At 56.6% G+C, this 21343-nt stretch overlaps 4 protein-coding genes across 4 annotated transcripts; all 4 read right to left on the minus strand.

The window, feature by feature from the left end:
- Positions 1-2175: 2175 nt before the first annotated feature.
- On the minus strand, positions 2176-3075 carry ELO3.1 (beta-ketoacyl-CoA synthase; the record flags this gene model as incomplete). The annotated part of the gene is made up of 1 exon (XM_001687616.2): positions 2176-3075. The coding sequence occupies one exon, from the start codon at positions 3073-3075 to the stop codon at positions 2176-2178; it is 900 nt and encodes a 299-aa protein (XP_001687668.2).
- A 3514-nt stretch (positions 3076-6589) lies between these two features.
- Positions 6590-7672, minus strand: ELO3.2 (beta-ketoacyl-CoA synthase; the record flags this gene model as incomplete). Its single annotated transcript, XM_001687617.1, has 1 exon — positions 6590-7672. The coding sequence occupies one exon, from the start codon at positions 7670-7672 to the stop codon at positions 6590-6592; it is 1083 nt and encodes a 360-aa protein (XP_001687669.1).
- A 4385-nt stretch (positions 7673-12057) lies between these two features.
- ELO3.3 (putative fatty acid elongase) lies at positions 12058-13035 on the minus strand (the record flags this gene model as incomplete). Its single annotated transcript, XM_001687618.1, has 1 exon — positions 12058-13035. The coding sequence occupies one exon, from the start codon at positions 13033-13035 to the stop codon at positions 12058-12060; it is 978 nt and encodes a 325-aa protein (XP_001687670.1).
- Positions 13036-18729: 5694 nt separating this feature from the next.
- ELO3.4 (putative fatty acid elongase) lies at positions 18730-19701 on the minus strand (the record flags this gene model as incomplete). The annotated part of the gene is made up of 1 exon (XM_001687619.1): positions 18730-19701. One exon carries the CDS (start codon positions 19699-19701, stop codon positions 18730-18732), a length of 972 nt encoding a protein of 323 aa, XP_001687671.1.
- Positions 19702-21343: the final 1642 nt, after the last annotated feature.

Genomic DNA, 21343 nt, shown 5'->3' on the forward strand with positions numbered 1-21343 from the left:
TGTGAATCACCACCACTGGCGTCTTCCTCGTGGTGCGCGATCGCGCTTGCGCAAACAGCGCCACCCTTCAGCCAAGGAAGACAACCACAGAGAGAGAACGACTCGCATACAGGCACAAAGCAGCGGGGCGCACCAACACAACCACTCCTTGCGTGCATGCGTGTCTGTGTGCTCGTGCGGCAGCTACCAATGCTTCGACTGCGGCCGAGTCTCGGTCGCTGCCTCTTCCTCCGCCGCCTCTCTTTCTCTGGCTTCCTGGAGCTCACGCACCCGCACGCGCGTCTGCACCATGGGCACGTGCTCATGTCGTTGCTCAGAAACACAAAAGCACAAACGAGAAAAAAAACGCATATGAGGGGGAGGGGCATAAATAGATCTTGAAGACACAGGGGAAACGGAAACACGCGCGCCGCGTTGGATGGGCCGGCCAAGCGTCCCGTCCGCGCCTCCCTCCGCAGGACAGCGCAGTAGTATATAGAGAATGTATGGAGGAGAAAGAAAATAAATGCGCGTGTGTGTCTGTCTCTGTGTGCGCAGCGAAGAGGTACGGCACCAACAACAATGCGAATCCGAATTCTTCGCTAGAGTCCAGCAGCCGTTTTGCAGCCATACCTGAGACACACACACACACACACACATACACTCACTGACCCGCATGTGGCGATATCTGGCGAGTTCAGAAAAATGAGGCGTAACATATATAAGGGGTGGAGATTAAGGCAAAGACACGCTATAAAGAGAGACACAACAGGCAGCCGGAGCAACTAATGACAGCAATGATAATAACACCAACAAATAACCAAAAGAAAAAAAACAACTGTGTCGGCGTAACAGCGGGGACGGGCGGGCAAGACATCCACGCCAGCGCCGACATCGCCACGCTACCCGCAAAGAACGCTAGAGCGATGCGCACCTCGACACACCGACAGGAGAACGGCCTTTTCAACGTCCGTTCTCGGCCGTGCAACCAGGTCGACACGCCACTCTACCCCCTCCCTCCCCCCGGCCCGTCACAGGCCCCATCGCGTGGTGCGAGGCAGCGGCGGACACGCCTTGCAGCAAAATGCCGACCCCGTCATCGGAGCACGGCCCCTGCCTCCAGCGCTACCCGCCCGCCTCGCAGGTTGCCTCACAGCCGCTCCCCCCATCATGCCGGGTGCCACGTGCTGCATCCCCCTCTCGGCGCGGCACAGGCTCCCGGCACCAGTAGGCAGCCATGGCCGCGTGGCGTACGTCGGAGTCACGCCGACGCTGCACCCGTCATACGAATCGTGCAAGCGTGTTCACGGTCGCATGCCGCTCCAACGCAACGCCATCCCACGGCCTCACCGCCAGCCTCAGTGGCGCTGCATCGCACTGAGCCCACACCCTTACGTCGCAGGTGCTCGACACTGTCACCACCAGAAGTGGTGCGGTGGCTGGCAGGGCGAAGAGGCTGCGCGGCTTCCTCCCCACAACGAGTGGGTGGCGATGGAGGTGTGTGGGGGCACCGGACCCTGGGATGCCACGCTGGGGTGTCCCCAGGTCGTCCGGGCACGTGCACGGACACAAAAAAGAGAAAACAGAGAAAGAGGGAGAAGTGAATTTTGGGTGATGCTGGCATCAACGTCCTTATCGTGAAGGAGGCGTGACAGCGGGTGGGAGGGAAAAGACAAGAGAAAAACAAGAATGAGAAACACATAACTTCGATTCGCCTCGTCCCTCGCCTTTGCCCTGATCTCTGCCGCCTTCGCGGCGAGTTGGCCCGTCTCTCGTCCGTCGCTCCCCGCACACATCACTCGTTTCCTCATTGCCCCCTGGCCACGGATACCCGCTGCCACTGCAGACACGGCCGAGCCTTTTTTGTCGCCCTCCAAGCCCCACGGCACCCACGCCATCACACCCTTCCCCGCGTGACATCCGGGATGAACAAGTGGGACTTGCATACACGCGTTCCGCCTGTTCATTCCATAAAAGCGAATCCAAGCCACCGCCGCGAGGGAGTGCGGGTAAGGTGTGCACGCAAGGGGTGGGGGCGGAGAGAGGCCAGTTGGCGGAGGGGAGCCTCCCGTGCCGCCTCTGAGTTATCCGCACAAGTGCGGAGCGGAGGGCCAAGGTGGGCACCGCGCATGACGCAATTTACTGAGACGAGCGAGAGGGATTGCATGGAAGGCGAGGAGGCCCCGGCTTGTACTTCTATTGAGCCTTCTTCACTGCTGCTGGCTCGCCGTTCGGGACAGCGGTGGCATCATTATGCTTCGCGGCAGCCGAGCGCGGCGGCGCGGGCTTCAGGTAACTCTCGTAGAAGAGCTTGCTGAAGAGGATGAAGTAGGACATGTACATCATGAAGCCCAGCCGCGCATTCGTCGCGTTCGAGTCGCAGCGCCTATTCGTGAAGTAGAGGATGTGCAGCGTGTAGACCTCGGTGAACATCCCGACCACCATCTGCGCAATCTGGAGGAAGGTGATAAGGGATGCACTGGGGCGCACGTACTTGCGGTACCCGCAGGAGCAGATGAAGTAGTAGAAGTACATGATGGAGTGCACGCCGTAGTTCATGCCAGCGAACACGAGGCCACCGGAGATCTTGTACATGTACGAGTGCCAGCAGTACAGCATGACGGTGACGTGGTGATACCAGTGGAGGAAGATGACGCGCTTCTTCTGAAAGACAAGGAAGGCGGTGTCGATCATCTCAGGGATCTTGCTGAGGATGAAGAGGCATAAGAAGGCACCGACGGGGCCATCGTAGAAGATGTTGTTGTTCCAGTTGCAAAACGCGTTGTACACGCCTCCTTTCCACTGGATATCGCCACCGTTGGTGTAGTCGTGCACGGTGAACTCCGGCACAAAGATCGTGCGATACAGCTGCGGGAGGCAGTAATAGGCGCCGCAGATGGAGAAGACGGTCAGCAGAAGGTTCCACGCCATGTTCAGCTGGCGCAGATCGAAGGGCTCGCGGTTTTTCATGTACGCGTCAGGAATGTACAACACCATCACCATGTACAGGCCCACAATCAGAACTGGCACCTCGATGTGGTCGGCCATCCACTGGCAGACATTGTCGCACCTGAAGGATTCGAGAAACTGCACCATTTTCTTCGCTTGCCTGCTGAAAAAGATGTACGGGAGGGGGTGGAGGATGGGGAGGGGGCGGGGGGGGCAAAGTCTGCTACTGCTACCACCACGCGTGTGTGCGTGTGCGTTCGTGCTGGCGAAAAGAGTAAGAGAAACGGCACTGGGAGAGTGTAGTGTTTGCAGTTGGCGCTGGCATGTCTGTGTCACAAGGAGAGAAGGATGGAGAGAGAGAGAGGGACGCATTAGTAGGATGCCTCGCTTTCATGCACGCGGCGCCCGTAGCAAAAAATGAGCACATGCGCCTCAGCTGTGGTATCGGAGGTGAAAGGGGGTGCCCACATAGCTATCGCTACCTCAGCGACAAGGGCCCCGTCGCCCGGTCAACAGCATCCTGCCGCCACTGCTACTGCCGATGCGGTAGACACGCTCTTCCACGGAGAGAAGACTCGACCGACAACGCAGCTCCATACGAGAGCGCCGTCTCTGCGTCACCCGTCCCGATCGCCCCCACCCACACTCGCGCTTCGTTTCGATCTTTTTAAGCGCTGGTCATGCTCGTAAAAGAGAAACGACCCCCTCCGTCATCATCATCACCCACCCATCCCACACACACACATACACATGCAAACATGGAGATCGACCTCACAGCCCACGCCGCGTCCTCCATACACCGGGATCACAAAACGGCACCGCCAAAGGAAACGGAGAAAGACGGGAAAACAGCGGTCGACCGCAGTGAATGCGGCCTTCGAAAGGCGAGCACACACACAACGAGAGAAAGAGAGAGCGGAGAAGGGAGAGGCGGGGGCAGTGTCTGCAGCGATGCGCACCTCGACACACCGACAGGAGAACGGCCTTTTCAACGTATCCGTTCTCGGCCGTGCAACCAGGTCGACACGCCACTCTACCCCCTCCCTCCCCCCGGCCCGTCACAGGCTCCATCGCGTGGTGCGAGGCAGCGGCGGACACGCCTTGCAGCAAAATGCCGACCCCGTCATCGGAGCACGGCCCCTGCCTCCAGCGCTACCCGCCCGCCTCGCAGGTTGCCTCACAGCCGCTCCCCCCATCATGCCGGGTGCCACGTGCTGCATCCCCCTCTCGGCGCGGCACAGGCTCCCGGCACCAGTAGGCAGCCATGGCCGCGTGGCGTACGTCGGAGTCACGCCGACGCTGCACCCGTCATACGAATCGTGCAAGCGTGTTCACGGTCGCATGCCGCTCCAACGCAACGCCATCCCACGGCCTCACCGCCAGCCTCAGTGGCGCTGCATCGCACTGAGCCCACACCCTTACGTCGCAGGTGCTCGACACTGTCACCACCAGAAGTGGTGCGGTGGCTGGCAGGGCGAAGAGGCTGCGCGGCTTCCTCCCCACAACGAGTGGGTGGCGATGGAGGTGTGTGGGGGCACCGGACCCTGGGATGCCACGCTGGGGTGTCCCCAGGTCGTCCGGGCACGTGCACGGCAGACGGCAGACGACAAAAGCGCACGACACGGGGAGAGGTGGAAGCCGTGGAGGTCACACAGGCCACCACAGACACACGGCGCAGTCGCTGAGTGAGTGGGGCGGCATTACCAAAACAGCAACGACCGACCGAAGACACCAACAAACGAGCATAGCAACTTGCATGATGGAGAAAAGGGAGCCCCAGTGGGCGAGGCGGCACCGCAAGAGCGCGTAAGCCGACAGACTGATGGTGGCATACATGGCCATAACCCGCAGACTTTCTCATCTACTTCGCCTACTCCAGCTTCGACGTACACGGAGGGGCGGGACACAAACGGAGTGTCGTATCCGATCAGCGGGTCGGCGTGAGGGTCAACATGGAAGGAGGAGAGGTCACGCACAGACACGAAGAGAAGAGCCACAGCACCAATGAAGTCGATGCTCTGACGTCCTTCGCGAGGTTGTGAATCACCACCACTGGCGTCTTCCTCGTGGTGCGCGATCGCGCTTGCGCAAACAGCGCCACCCTTCAGCCAAGGAAGACAACCACAGAGAGAGAACGACTCGCATACAGGCACAAAGCAGCGGGGCGCACCAACACAACCACTCCTTGCGTGCATGCGTGTCTGTGTGCTCGCGCGGCAGCTACCAATGCTTCGACTGCGGCCGAGTCTCGGTCGCTGCCTCTTCCTCCGCCGCCTCTCTTTCTCTGGCTTCCTGGAGCTCACGCACCCGCACGCGCGTCTGCACCATGGGCACGTGCTCATGTCGTTGCTCAGAAACACAAAAGCACAAACGAGAAAAAAAACGCATATGAGGGGGAGGGGTACAAATAGATCTTGAAGACACAGGGGAAACGGAAACACGCGCGCCGCGTTGGATGGGCCGGCCAAGCGTCCCGTCCGCGCCTCCCTCCGCAGGACAGCGCAGTAGTATATAGAGAATGTATGGAGGAGAAAGAAAATAAATGCGCGTGTGTGTCTGTCTCTGTGTGCGCAGCGAAGAGGTACGGCACCAACAACAATGCGAATCCGAATTCTTCGCTAGAGTCCAGCAGCCGTTTTGCAGCCATACCTGAGACACACACACACACACACACATACACTCACTGACCCGCATGTGGCGATATCTGGCGAGTTCAGAAAAATGAGGCGTAACATATATAAGGGGTGGAGATTAAGGCAAAGACACGCTATAAAGAGAGACACAACAGGCAGCCGGAGCAACTAATGACAGCAATGATAATAACACCAACAAATAACCAAAAGAAAAAAAACAACTGTGTCGGCGTAACAGCGGGGACGGGCGGGCAAGACATCCACGCCAGCGCCGACATCGCCACGCTACCCGCAAAGAACGCTAGAGCGATGCGCACCTCGACACACCGACAGGAGAACGGCCTTTTCAACGTCCGTTCTCGGCCGTGCAACCAGGTCGACACGCCACTCTACCCCCTCCCTCCCCCCGGCCCGTCACAGGCTCCATCGCGTGGTGCGAGGCAGCGGCGGACACGCCTTGCAGCAAAATGCCGACCCCGTCATCGGAGCACGGCCCCTGCCTCCAGCGCTACCCGCCCGCCTCGCAGGTTGCCTCACAGCCGCTCCCCCCATCATGCCGGGTGCCACGTGCTGCATCCCCCTCTCGGCGCGGCACAGGCTCCCGGCACCAGTAGGCAGCCATGGCCGCGTGGCGTACGTCGGAGTCACGCCGACGCTGCACCCGTCATACGAATCGTGCAAGCGTGTTCACGGTCGCATGCCGCTCCAACGCAACGCCATCCCACGGCCTCACCGCCAGCCTCAGTGGCGCTGCATCGCACTGAGCCCACACCCTTACGTCGCAGGTGCTCGACACTGTCACCACCAGAGGTGGCTGCTGGGCTTAGTTGAAAGTTGACCGAAAGAGAAGATCGTGAAACGTAATTTTTTTTTGTTTGCGTGTGTGCGTGTGCATCTGCGTGCTGCGGATGCGTGCGGACGAGGAGGACTCGCGCCAACGTCGTCGTGCGACTAAGCGGAGAGAGTCGCATGTGTGCACCTTGCGTCGCTGCTGGAACGGATCTGCACATGCGTCGGCGTTAGCGCGCTTACAGGATTTCACGATCTGGAGAGTCCGTGGCTACTTTACAGTTAGTGTCGTTCTTCTTCTTGACCTCTATGTATTTGTGACGCCTTTTTACCTGGTATACGTCGGGCACCTGCTTGGCCAGCATCGAGGGCGCAGCATCAGAGGCAAGGGTGTCGTCAGAGGCCCCCTTAACGGTGGCCACAGCTTGTCCAGTACACAAGAGGCGCTTGCACTGGTGGCCAGTCCCCGTGGAAGCTACCATGCTGCCATGTTTCTTGCCTCTCCTCAGGTAACTCTCGTAGAAGAGCTTGCTGAAGAGGATGAAGTAGGACATGTACATCATCAGCCCAACGCGTGCGTTCGTCGCGTTCGACTGACACCCCTTTCCAGATACATACATGTGGTATAACGTGTAGACCTCGGTGAACATCCCCACCACCATCTGCGCAATCTGGAGGAAGGTGATAAGGGATGCAAAGGGGCGCACGTACTTGCGGTACCCGCAGGTGCAGATGAAGTAGTAGAAGTACATGATGGAGTGCACGCCGTAGTTCATGCCAGCGAACACGAGGCCACCGGAGATCTTGTACATGTACGAGTGCCAGCAGTACAGCATGACGGTGACGTGGTGATACCAGTGGAGGAAGATGACGCGCTTCTTCTGAAAGACAAGGAAGGCGGTGTCGATCATCTCAGGGATCTTGCTGAGGATGAAGAGGCATAAGAAGGCACCGACGGGGCCATCGTAGAACACATCGGCATTCCACCCGCACACACCCTTGTAGAAGCTGCCGTGCAGGGTGACCGTTTCACCTTTGGAGAAGTTTCTCACAGTGAACTCAGAGATGAACAGCGACTTGAACACCTCTGGAAGGCAGTAATAGGCGCCGCAGCACGAGAAGAGCGACAGACCCAAATTCCAAATGAGGTTCAGGGCGCGCAGGTTGTACGCGGGGCGGTGCTTCATGAAGGTGCGCGGCACGTACAGCACCATCACAATGTAGAGCACGGTGACGACGGAGGGAATCTCCAGGTTTGCGCGCATCCACGCACACACGGCATCGCCACGGAAGTCGTCAAGGTAGCGGAATGGATTGAGCATCTCGCATATCAAGGGCCACAGAGGACGGCGGGTGAGGCGAGGGAGGAGAGGATAGGGGGAGGGAGGGAGGGGGCAACGAAAAAAAAAGAGTCACGAGGGATCCGCGAAGAAAAGAGAGAGAGAAATTACACAAGAACGGGCACGATCGGAGCTGCCTTGCTTGTTACTTTAGCGTATCTTCTCGACGCACAGTGCGACGGCTAAAGGGAAGTATGCGAGAAGGCGTCACAGGGAGTAGAGCGATAGCGACAGAGAGACGGGAGGGGCAATGTGGGGAGGGAGGGAAGGAGGGAGGGATGGATGGTAGATCGGTGGCACTGACTGGGGTGAGTAGCCCATACGAAAGCGTGCACTCGATCACGACAAGCTAACAACGGAGTTGAGACACGCTGGCGAACACAAGGAAGAAAAACCAAAACGCCCACGCGCACACGCCTCTGGACGACGAGGAAGGAGCGCACACCCCAGTAAAACAAACAAGCAAACAAGCAAACAACAACACACACACACACAAAAAAAAACAAAATAAATAGCAAAGGAAACTTATCAATGCAGATATAAGATGAAAAGCGCCGCGAGTAAAGCACAGGGAGGAGGGGAGAAGAGGGGGTGGGGTGTGTGGGGGGTGTCGGGGGTGGAGTGTGGGGTGTGGGGGGGTGGGGGGGGGTGGAGTGTGATACGTTTGCGTGTGTGATACGTTTGCGTGTGTGATACGTTTGCGTTTTTTTCGGTCTGCCAGTGTGAAGAACGTGGTTAGATGGGCGGTTGACGCTGCTGAGAGGAGAGCCGCGTGGGCGCAGTCGACCGCTGAAGCACGAAACAGCAGAAAGATTATGTAGCGATACAAATACCAAAAAAAAAGCAAGTGAGGAGAACACCAGCAGAGGAGGCGGGATGGAGAGTGGGTGGTGGTGACGACGGCGGCGGCGAGCACACTTGTTATTTTAACTGGAGCGAAGAAAGCACACACACACACACACAAGATTAACAAGGTACAACGGCTGTGATATACAGAGAGAGAGAGAGAGAGCTCGTTTTGTTTGTGTGTGTGTTTGAAAGATGTGCGTGTGCGCGTGTGTCTGCAAACGTGCGAGAAGACAACACTGTTATAACACCAGCAGCAAAAAAGAGAGAAGCTTGCGAGAGGTCAAGAGACCTCTGCCTGCCTGCCTTCCCCCCGACAACAACAATATATATATACACACACAGCAAAACAAACGCCCTCCACCAACACCAACAGTATCACTACCACCAACACCCACGAGGTCAACACACAGCCACTCAAACAAAAAGAGGCGGGAGGAGGCGGGTCGTACAAACGCAACGAAAAAGAGGGAGCCCCACGCACGCGGGGAAAGGAGGGCGGCTATGTGTGTTTGGGTATGGGGGAGGGGGGAGGGGGCGTTTCAGATGCGGAGAGCGACTCCTTCCCGCCCGACGTAAAATGTAAAACGAGGAAGCTTGAGGAAGAATAAACAAAACACCAAACCACCGCAAACGCAGAAAAAGGGGCTGAAGGGAAGAACGAGGGGTTTTGTGGGTGACTAGGTATGATCGGACTGGAGTGGAGAGGGGGGGGGAGAGGAAAAACGAAAAAATATGCGTATGTACATATATATATATATATGTATATAAGCAACAAGGCGTATTTCCACGGGCACTCAGACCCCCCTCCCCCTCGACAACAACAAAAAATGGAAACACACAACCACAGCGCAACACTACCGACTGGACGAAGAAAGACACACCGTAAGCGAAATCAAAAGAAAAGAAACGCGCTCAGCAATGTTGCAAGGGAGGCAGAAGGGATGGGGAGAGGACGGAAAACGCAGAGGAACGAGAAGACGAATCTCTAAGAAGACGCAATGAAACAAACAAAAAAAAATACACCGAGAAAAAGAAGGCAGAAGGCCCTTCCTCACACATACACACACACACACACATACACGGAGATCGGTAAAGACGCGGTTTTCTTCTCGCGACAAAGATGGACACTCATGCACCTGTGCACTTGGGCGAGGAAGTCAGGGTGCCTTCAATGACTTTGTCACAGGGAGAGGGTCAGGGGTGGGGTGGGGTGAGCACAGCTCGAACTCAACAAGCGCAAACGCAGCGAAAAACTTGAGAGAGGGAGCAAGTGAGTGTGTGTGTGTGTGTGTGTGTGTGTGGAGGGGTGCGATCACAGTAAAGGCGTGTACACACACACACAAACAAGTATAAAGGTGAGCTCACACGAACGTGACGGCAAACAAGAGAAGGAGCATAGCACTAAGGGCAGCGTGGGGGGGGGTCGGGGGGTGGGTGGGGAGACACACGATGCAGCGTCAACGAATCAAAATGCGTCGAGGCAGTTGAGGACAGTGCCAAACGTATTCGGTTGAAGCTTCGGCCACTTCCACTGGTTATTTCTTTTCTTTTTCTGCGTGTATTCGTGCGCCTTGGAGCCACAAATATGCACTGTTATGAATGTGGCTGCCTTATGTGCCTTATAGAAGAGGAGGAGCGAGGGGAGTTGGTTGACGATACGGAGAGGAGCAAGAGAAAGCTCGCCAATTACTTTGCGCGAAACTCCCGAGGCGCAGAGAGAGAGAGAGAGAGGGATATGGAGACGGCTACTATTTTGATGAAGATAAACACCGCGAACTGGTGGTGGTGTCGCCAGTGTACGTGCCTGTACGTGTTGGTTGTGATTATTCAGTGTCAGTGAAGTGGTTTGGGAGACGGACAGATAGAGAGGGAGAGAGAAGGCGAGAACGTAATGATGTGTACGGAGAAGGCGTTGAGGAGGACAACAAGTTGCCCGGCGTCACCGCTGTCCATGAGGAAGCACACATACACGTATATATATGTGTATATATGTGTATAGATGTACACGTATGCATGCATACAAGCTGGCATATATTTGTGTGTGTGTGTGTGCCCCTCCTGGGCTTTTCTCCGTTATGGCGCGTGTATGTTCTTGGTAAAAGTCGAGATCGGCGATTTGGTCGACGGTGCTCATCTCAATTCGGAGTTTCCAAACAAGAGATGCGCGCGTTGCTTCCTGGCATGTCGCTAAAACAACACCGGCAAAACAGACGCACACACAGGCGGTCCTCTCCCACCACATCCGCTCATAGAAAGCAAAAAAAAAAACGATAACAAAAAAAAACCGAATGCCTTTTGTGCGTACAGGGATGCGCGCCGATCTACGCAAGCGCAGATGTTGTGTCCTCGTGAGTACGGGACGCGAGGCAGAGAGAGGGGAGAGGGGGAGGGGGGAAAAGGGCTCGGGATAAAGAGAGTGCAGAGAGACTTGGGTGGAGGGAGGGTCGTCATACCTACAAACGGCCCCACACTGCACCCCATGCACCTCCTTTGCACCACTTCAGCCCAAGACACACACACACACACACACACACACACACACACACACACACACACAGGCAGCAGCAGCAGCACCACCACCAGCACCACCCCATTTTACGCGCTCTTTGACTTTCTCATCAGACCAAGACATGAATATATATGTGTATGTGCGGAAAACAACAATAGAAGGAACGGGCGACACTCAGCGGTCCCATGGGTGAGAGGGAGAGGAGAGGTAGGGAGAGAGAGAGAGAGAGAGCAGGCACACAGAAACTCAAGTAGAGGGACAAGAAAAGGAAGAGTGGGAGAGGGCGAGGAAAAGTAAAACAAACAACACACGTTTCCTTGCGCTTACCATCATCTGGAGAGCATTCTTAGGTCTTTTCATCGCACCTAGGACAGTAGCCGGATAAAAAAAAAGAAAACAAAGGGGGTCATTATCTCATTCCGTTACGTGGCGTCTCCCCGCGTGCGCTGTTGCCCCCCCCCTCTCCCACTCCCTTCGCTTGCCTTTTCTCCTTTTGCGACCTCATCAAAATTGAAAACGCGAGAGCAACGAGAGAGAGAGAGAGAGAGAGAGGAATGAACAACAACAAAAAAGAAACGAACTCCTCCAAACAAACAACAGGCCTACAAGCCACAGCAGAAATGAGCACCTCCGAGCAAACAAACAACAAACAAACACATGGACATCAACACCCCCATATATATATATATACATGGGCGTAAACCACAAAGAAATCACAGTCTGTGCACATACGCTCGAAAGCAAGACGGAAGAAGCGAAACAATAACAATGATGTGGGAGGGGCACAGGACACGAGAAAAGAGGGGAAACCGTCGAAACACCGCAGCAGACATGCACCGTTGGACTTTCTTGTGCTTTTATTTTTGTTTCGCTGCAATGTGCACACTACGCACAAACAAGCACGCATGCGAGCTGCCGCTGCTTCGGCCGCTTCCGTGAGTCGCACACTGGCGGGTGGTGCTGCTGTGCCGACTCTCTCCTCGGTTTCAGCTTGTTGCTCCCCTCCCTATTAGCCCACCTTCGCATCGAGCCGCCTCTCGCGACCGTCGCGCTTCTGCAGCACATAGTTGTCTCGGAAAAGCTTCACGAAGAGGATAATGTAGGAGAGGTACATGACCGTGCCGAAGGCCAGCGACGACGCGCTCGTGTCGCAGCCGCCGGGGTGCGTCACGTACAGCCGCGTCGTGTACAGGATGAGCGCCATCCCAGCGAACATCTGCGCAATCTGCAGAAGGGTCACCATCGACGCGAAGGGGCGCACCAGATTACGCTGCCCGCACGCGCACATGAAGTAGTAGAAGTACATGATGGAGTGCACCAACATGTTCATCACCGCGAAACCCAGCCCGTTGCTGATGCCGGAGACATGCGCGTGCCAGCAGAAGAGCATGACGGAGGCGTGATGGTACCAGTGAATGAAGGGGACCGGCTTGTGCCTGAGCAGCAGGAACACGGTGTCCATCAGTTCGACGATCTTGCTCAGGTTGAAGATGAGGACCCAGAAGGCGGTGGCGCCGTCCTCGAAGATGTTGCGGTTCCAGTAGCACAGAGAGGTGAACAGACCCCCACGGACGTGGGGGTGCTGGTCCCACTCGCCCGTTGTGCGGTCCTTCTTCGGTGCGAGTCCCGGCAGTTCGCGGTTCGTCATGATCAAGACACGAAACAGGAACGGCGCACAGTAGCAGAAGCCGATCGTGGAGGCGATGCTGAAGAACAAATTCCAAATTGCAACGATGGGGGTCAGCCCCGGCATCGGCTTGTCTCCGAGCAGGCGTGAGAACACGCGCGGCCCGGCATGTACGAGCAAAAAATAGCCGGCGACGATCAGGAGCGGAATGTGGGGTGATGCGCACATCCACTGGTGTGCCTTGCCGCCCTTGAAGCTAGTGATGTAGTGATGGGCCCACATGAAAGGATTTGGGAGAGAGGGTGACGACGCCGTCAGCGACGCGGCAGTCACGGTAATGCTCGGCGCAGCCAGCTCCATTGGTTTCTTTTTTGTTTTGGAATGTTATTTTCTCGTACGCGTGCGACTGCACGTGACCAAGACCAGTTGAAGAGAGATGAGCCGTGAGCACAGCTAAAAGGATGCCAGAGTGCACAAGGGAGAAAGTCCGCAACGACAGAAGGCAAGAGAGCGGTCGAGGAGGACACACGTCGTACGCGCAGAGTCTGTCACAGGGTGACGCGGGTTTGACGTGTGTGGTGGTGGCTGCTGGAATGTTGCGATCCTGATGCCTTCTTCGATCCCCTTTTTGTGTTCGTCGTCTCTTGTTGTGCTTCGATTGTTCACCTAAGATATGGTGTGACGAGCGCTGCGCCCTTCAATCGAAAGCCGACCACCTTTACTGTTGTTTTCCTTGCGCAGTCTCGGTGAAGGGGGGGTTGGTGGGTGGGCAGGCGGTAGAGAGGTGAGTGACGGGGAGGCTCGGGGGTGACGCTTGGCGCACCTTGAGCATTGTGCTTGCCCGCCCCACGCACCACCACCATTCCGCCCCTCACGCACACGCCGCCAGGCTTCAGACACTTCGCGGCAAACTCGTGCGTCTTCGAAATCCGCCTTCCACATCAGCGCCACCCCAACCAAGGCCCATGAGGAGTAAGCATCAGAGTGGAAGGTGAGGGAGGGGAGGCTGCGTGAGCGACTTGCCCCTCTGCAGACGAGCCTCCCCTCCCTGTGCGCCTTCGCGGTGCCCTGGTAATGTGACGTTTTCCTTTGCGGCTGCGGGTGCCTCGCGGTGTTTCCGTGTTTGCTCGTCGTGGCGGCGAGCTTGGGGGAAGGGGGAAGGGGGAACGCCGTACGACACGAGGCGCTATCGAAGACGGCGAGCAGGCGATTCAAAGAGAGAGCCGCAGAAGATGAGAGCGACTATAACACCTACACACACACACACACACACACACACACACACATCCGCTGGCAGCCACAACAACGCACACGGTTTCGCTCCTTCTTCTGTTGGGGTGCGTCGCGTAGACCTCGGGATCACAAAAAACGAGAGAGAGAGAGCATGCACATCTACACAACTGTCCCTGGAGGCACAAAGCAGTAACGAATACTCACACAACAGGCAGTGAGGTGCAGGCACCCGAGGCCGAGAGAGATGAACACTCCACAGTAACGACCACTACTACTACCACCACCACCGAAATCAACGATGTCCACGCCACCCTCATCGGCACCGTATCAACCAAGCAAACAACAGGCAAGGGCAATGCAGGGGGCAAAGGAGAGAGAGGTGCAGGAGCACACGAAAAGAGAAATTGCACTGCCACATCACCTGCATCATTCCCGATAATGGACCCACTAACAACACTTGTGTGACACACACCATCTACATCATGAGAGTGTGAGAGCAAAGGCGGGGGGGGGGGTGGAGGGAAGGAGACAAGACCGCTCGCTCCTTGTTTTCTTGGCTTTCCTGCTTGTGTGTTCAGCACGACCTGGGGACACCCCAGCGTGGCATCCCAGGGTCCGGTGCCCCCACACACCTCCATCGCCACCCACTCGTTGTGGGGAGGAAGCCGCGCAGCCTCTTCGCCCTGCCAGCCACCGCACCACTTCTGGTGGTGACAGTGTCGAGCACCTGCGACGTAAGGGTGTGGGCTCAGTGCGATGCAGCGCCACTGAGGCTGGCGGTGAGGCCGTGGGATGGCGTTGCGTTGGAGCGGCATGCGACCGTGAACACGCTTGCACGATTCGTATGACGGGTGCAGCGTCGGCGTGACTCCGACGTACGCCACGCGGCCATGGCTGCCTACTGGTGCCGGGAGCCTGTGCCGCGCCGAGAGGGGGATGCAGCACGTGGCACCCGGCATGATGGGGGGAGCGGCTGTGAGGCAACCTGCGAGGCGGGCGGGTAGCGCTGGAGGCAGGGGCCGTGCTCCGATGACGGGGTCGGCATTTTGCTGCAAGGCGTGTCCGCCGCTGCCTCGCACCACGCGATGGGGCCTGTGACGGGCCGGGGGGAGGGAGGGGGTAGAGTGGCGTGTCGACCTGGTTGCACGGCCGAGAACGGACGTTGAAAAGGCCGTTCTCCTGTCGGTGTGTCGAGGTGCGCATCGCTCCTCACCCTTTTCTGCCTCTCATGGCTGTTGTGCGCCTTTGTTAGTAGCACGCAAACAACAGCCGCAACCGCCGCAGCCGTTGTGGGAGAAGGTCTTGAATGGTTGAGCTCAAGGTCATATATCCGCCTCCATCACCGGGGACGGGTGATAGTAGTGGGGCAAAGAAAGACCAAGAGAGCGCGGCACGCCGTTTCGGTATGTCGGGCTTGACTTCATGGGCTTGTTCTGCTGCACGCGCGCATCGTTCCTAGCATGGGGTTTGTGTGAATCGTTGCGCTTGCATGCGTGTATAGGTGCAGCTCCACGACACGTATGCAAGGCCTGGCAATCGGCATAACACGCACACGAAAAAGGAAAACACACGCCCGCGCCCTCCCGCTCCGGTGCTCATGTCCTCAGATAATAGGCAAGAGACCACGAAGGAGTGCCTATACGCACACGCACACACACACACACACAGACAGAGAGAGAGAGAGAGGCGGGCACCGAAGAAGACAGAGAGAGAGAAAGGAAATAGGGGAAGGTTGAAGGTTCAAGGCACGCAAGAGAGAAAGATGCGCGGGTGTGCGAGGCAGTCTGTGTCCATGAGTTCGCCAGCGCGAGGGAGTTCTGTAAGAGTGGCCGCTGTCGGGCACCACCACACGCCCGTGTGGACGCTCGCAAGATGGGCAGTTTGAGCACAGCCCTTGCACCACCCCACACCATGTGCGCACAGACGCCCACAACACTCCTCAGCAACCCGCCGCGAAGACACCGGAGACAACGTAAAATCGCTTGAAAAAGACAAGAAAGTCACAAGAATCAATGCTACAACGGAGAGAATGGCAATTTTTGTAGATTAAAAGATCGCTAGCCAGAACGTCTCGACACCGGGGGAGAGAGGGAGACGGTGGGGCGATGAAAAGAGCGTGATGGGCACTCCTGCTGCTGCCTGCTAGCCCGCATGCACTTTTCAGCATCCTGCCAACATTTACGCCAACAATTTCCGCTGCGACGTCGCTAAGTGCGCGGTTCACATTGATTTTTTTCACACAGGGCTTGTGGCCAGGACCATAAACACGTCCCACTGGCGGCAATGGGAGTAATGCCGCCGGGATACTGGTCGAGCAGAACACCAGCATCTTCTTCGGAGGGAGAGAGCCCACGCAGGCATTACGCGACTCGCGAGACGTGCCATGAGACATTCTTGCGCCGTCTTGAGTGTGTTTTATATTTATTGGCGGTGATGGTAGTGGTGGTGGGAAGCCTGTCTTGCTGCGCAATCCGTGTCGACAGTGCCACCTGTTCAAAACCGCCGGTGGCGCAGTGAGCTATCGGCGTGCCGGCTTCCTCACAAAACTGGGAACGGGGAAGCTGCATGACGACACTTTCACTCGAACGCGATGCTGAGAAAGACACGGACTGCACGTTAAACGAGAAGAAACACTACACCGAAAACGGTGATGAAGCAATGGAAAACGTACCCTACAGAATTAGAGACACTACGGGCGAAGACTGTATGGCTACACACACACACACACGCCTTACCTACATGTATGTATGTATGTGCCTGTGCATGTGCGTGGGTGTGTCGCGCAAGCGTCGCGCAAGCATGCCGAAGCACAAATGTATTGTCTTCGTGCGAGGGAGAGGGAGAGGGAGAAGGAGAGGAAGAGAAAAAAACACAACACACACAAAAAAGGATAAACCACCACCACCACCACAGGCAACAGGCAACAGACGAACGAACGAAAAAAAAAACAGACAACAAAAGATGCAGGCGGGTCTGTCCACATGCTCATCTCTCTGCCGAGCCCCGCGTGGCTGAAGAAACGCAATGAAAAACAACAACAACAACGCGAGATGGGTGTAGAGCACCACCGCGTCTTCTTTTCGCGTAGGTTGTGGGAACCTCGACAGTCCACAAAAAGCAGGGGCGGGAAAAGACGAAGAATAGGCCTCACTACAGGTCGACCGACAGAAGAAGAACGAGGGGAAGGGCGGGTGTGGGGCGATTGTGTGTTTGGCGGGCGGCAGGTCTCTGCCACTTTTACTGGACAGCGACGGCTTGCAGAATGCTATAAACAACAAGGGGCGGGGAGGGGGTGGTCTTGGTGGTGGTAAAGGGATAAGGCTTTCAGTCCCATGCATGTGTGCGCATATGGCTCCGCGCGCACAATCTCGACTTGTCTTCGCCCATGCCTCGCCGTCCTCCCCCATACGTACACACGTGCAACTTGCACGCACGTATGCACACGCACACGAACGGCACAGCAGCGGACGTGGGCGGTTCAAGGGAGAAGGCAACAATGTCGATAAAGAAGCAAACACAGACACACAGGCACGCGCGAGCGCGAGAGGGGAGTGAAAGGCGATGGAATGAGCGAGGGAGGCGAGGCCGTGGTGCGGCGATGTCTGAAAAGACGCTGGGAGGTTCACCGCTGAACGCACGACTCCGTGCCTCGTATGTCTGCAAGCGCACGCATACACCACAATGCAAGAGCACATCCAACGACCAGCGGCGAGCAAATCGCTGACGCCTTTGCGGGTGTGTTTCGCGTGCGTGCGGGTGTACTGAACAACTGTTCGCTTCGAGGTCACATACAATACAGTCCTCGTTCGGTACCTGCTCAACGTGGCTGTTGAATGCGTGCATGTTCGTTGGTGTCTTGTGACTGGTTGACCAGCGCCCATCTCTCTCGCGCGCTGCTGTTGTGCTGAGGCCCTCTCGCGCGAGCGAACCGCTTCGGCTTGCAGCCCTCTTTCTCTCTGCGTGTTGACGTGAATATCGTTAGTCTTGATAGTCACCGTAGTCTCCTGCACTCGCCGCCACCGCTCATTTTTTTTGGGTATTCCCTTTTTCCTTTCCCGTCGAGACTCTACCAATGCACACACACACACACACACACACAGACATTATGGGCACACGTAGGTCGCAGAAGAAGGAGCGCAAGCGAGAGGAACCTTGCTGCAGTGGGTCTGCTGACTGCTTCAACACGCGCACGCGCTCATACGAACAGCTCCCTCCATCGCAGTTCTTCCTTCCAGTCTACCAGCAGCCGATTGATGCGCCAGCAGCGCCCATAATACTCCATTCTCTGCCTTCCCCTTCCTTGTCTGTCTGTCGAAAAGGGCCACTACGAGTCACGGGCGTCCCCATCACGGATTTCTACCTTGCTTTGCCGTATAGCTCATGTGCCACGTCTGCACGATCGTCATCGACAGTTGCCTTTCCGCGTCTCGCCTCCACGTTCTGCTCGGTGTCTCCCCCGAACCCTTCCCCTCCCCACCACCGCTGCTACAAATGCACAAGAAAGACACACACACAAAACTTGTTTTCCTGCCTATGTGTCTGTTCCCGTGTGTGCGCCCAACGTGTCTGTGTGCCATGCCGTGAAGAGGGTGCAGGCCAAAGAGCCGCCACGCGAAGAACTTTTCCCCCATGGCCCGGGACACCTTTGTCCTCGCCGAGGCACGACAAGCCGAGCACCTTCGCAACTGCGCTACAAGACGACAATGACTGCGATCATACTCGTGCATGGAAACATGACTGGACCGCTCGTGTTACCAACACCATCGCTTCCACGCTGTGCTGTTCTGCCGTCGAACGACAAACAAAACAAAACATTTTCCGTCACTCGTACTTCTTGCAGTCGTTGTATAACCTCACCGGTCGCGTCGACGGTGAGGTGGACTTCGGCTTCTTCTTCATGTACCGGCTACGGAAGAAGTTGCTGAAGAGGATGAAGTAGGAGACGTACATCATCAACGCCAGTTTTGCGTTCGACGAGCGGCAGTCGCAACCGCCGCCGAGCTGGTCCATGTAGAATACATACACGGCAATGATGCTGCCGACCACCATCTGCGCAATCTGCAGGAAGGTGATGAGCGGGGCGACAGGGCGCACCAGCTTGCTGTACCCGCAGGCCGCCACAAAGTAGTAGAAGTACATGATGGAGTGCACGCTGTAGTTCATGGAGACAAACCACAGCCCACTGCTGGTTGGCGACATCCACGCATGCCAGCAGTACAGCATGACGGTGACGTGGTGATACCAGTGGAGGAAGATGACGGGCTTCTTCTGAAAAACAAGGAAGGCGGTGTCGAGCATCTCAGGGATCTTGCTGAACATGAAGACCAGACAAAGGAGTCCGGAGATGTTGCGGCGGTACATGTCATCCTTGAAGACGCACATCGACGTATCCAGCGAGCCGCGCACGCTTACAGCATCGACGCCCTCGCGGAACCCAGGTGGGATGACGATGTTGCGGCGCATGGCCGGCGTCATGTTTGCAACATATCGCAGCGAGCTCGGCTCCAACCCGCTGATCGCGGGCGCCGTCACCAACTCGTACAGCCGCGGCACACAGTAGCAGGCGCCAACGAAGGAGAAGAGGGACAGAAACAAGTTCCACACGATGTTCAAGGTGCGCAGGTTGTAGGCGGGGCGGTTCTTCATAAAGGTATTGCTCACGACATGGACGAGGACTAGGTACAGTGCCATGGCGACGATGGGAATGTCAATGTAGTCCTCCAGCCAGCGATCCATATACGGAAAGTCGACGGCGTCCGCCATGGCCTGCAAGTGTCGCGTGAGAATGTCCATTTTGTCTATTGGCTATGCTTCACAAGCCCGGTCTGCGTGCGCGCGCGCGTGTGTGTGTGTGTGTGAGGGGTGGGGTGCAGTCACGAGGGAGTCGCTAAGTAGAAGGGAGGGAAAGGGGGAGGGGACCTATTACGGAGATGTGATGAAGATCACGAAAAGAAAACGTACAAGAAAGGGGGCAGGGTGGACGCACAGAGGAGGGCCGCTCGGAAAGTCTGCTTCGCTGCCGTTTCAATTTTTTTCTTTGAGCTGCTGTGAGAGCGTGTGCCCTTTCGTGCGCTTCCGTGCCTTTTTCGGAACAGCCGCTGGCTTGTCTGGGAGGGCTCTCGACACGTGGGGAAGGGAAGGGAAGGGACGTGCGTGTGTGTGTATGTATGTATCTGTGTGTGTGTGGGGGGGGGAAGGAGAGAGAGAGAGAGAGAGAGAGAGACCACCGTGAAGGCCGAAAACGGAAAACTGGAAACACGCCAGACGCGTAGGATGCACGAATCAAACAAGATACGCACACACACACACACACGAAAGCCTGATGATCACAAGATAGAGAACGAAGGAAAAACAAGAAACGGCGCCGACTTCTCGAACAAAACCACGCGCGTGCGAGGAAGACGATGCGGTGTTTTTCGGAGGATGAGAGATGAAGGGGAGAGAGAGCGGACAGACTACAGGTGCGCCGAAAGGCACACGAAGTGAGGTAGGAAGAGGGGAAAAAGAGGACAAGGGTTCGACGACACACCAACCGAAAAAAAGGATGAATATTGGTATTTGTAGGAGCACTCGTCTTACAGCATAGGATGTGTGCGTGTGTGTCGGAGAACGAGACACGCCGTGGCAGCGGTGACGCAGCGTCGTCGTGAAAAAAAGGAGACCCAGAAGGAGAGGCGAGTGCGAGCAGAAAGGTGGGTGGAGGAGTGGGGGATAGGCGGGTAGAGACGAGGAAGGCGAAGCAGAAGCGTGGTGGCGTCTTCTTTGACACCTTGCAACGCGTATTCTCCCGCGAAAGCCATGACCGCCGCTGAGTTCGGGGCGCGATTTCGCCGGATTGCTTGCGCATGTGTGCCCGTGCGCACATATGATGTGTGGATCAGCTCACACTCACGCGAAAAGAACACGTAGCGACAGCAGCAGCGCTGTTCACAGCCGGGCGAGTTCGTCTTCGCCTTCTTTTCGTTTTCCTCAGTGCCCCACGCAATATCCTCATCACTGAGAAGGAAGACGTCATGCATGAGAGCAGCCATCTACACAAAACACAGGCATGCACCTACACGCACCACTTCCGGCGAATAAGCGAAAACGAAGAATACGAAGAGATGACCACATGTCGCATAGATGTACTGACGCATAAGCAATGATGGTGTTCACGACACAAGCCTCAAGGTACGCCTATATACATGTAAAACGACAACGGCTACCTGTGACACGGTGGTACCCCCGAGAGGTGCCCAGACAGGCGGAGTCGAAATGCATGGGGAGCGTGCCGAGGTCCACAGAGGCGTACACCGACAGCAAAGTAAAATGATCAGAAGTAACAGCAAAAAGAAAAACAGTCAAGCACTTAATGAGCGAATGAGCACCTGCGTGTGTATGTGCTTCAATGTCGTGCAAGCAAGGGCCCTGCGAGCGGTGGCCGTCGCCTAAAAGG

Source organism: Leishmania major, chromosome 14 (assembly GCF_000002725.2).
Source record: "Leishmania major strain Friedlin complete genome, chromosome 14".
NCBI lineage: Eukaryota > Euglenozoa > Kinetoplastea > Trypanosomatida > Trypanosomatidae > Leishmania > Leishmania major.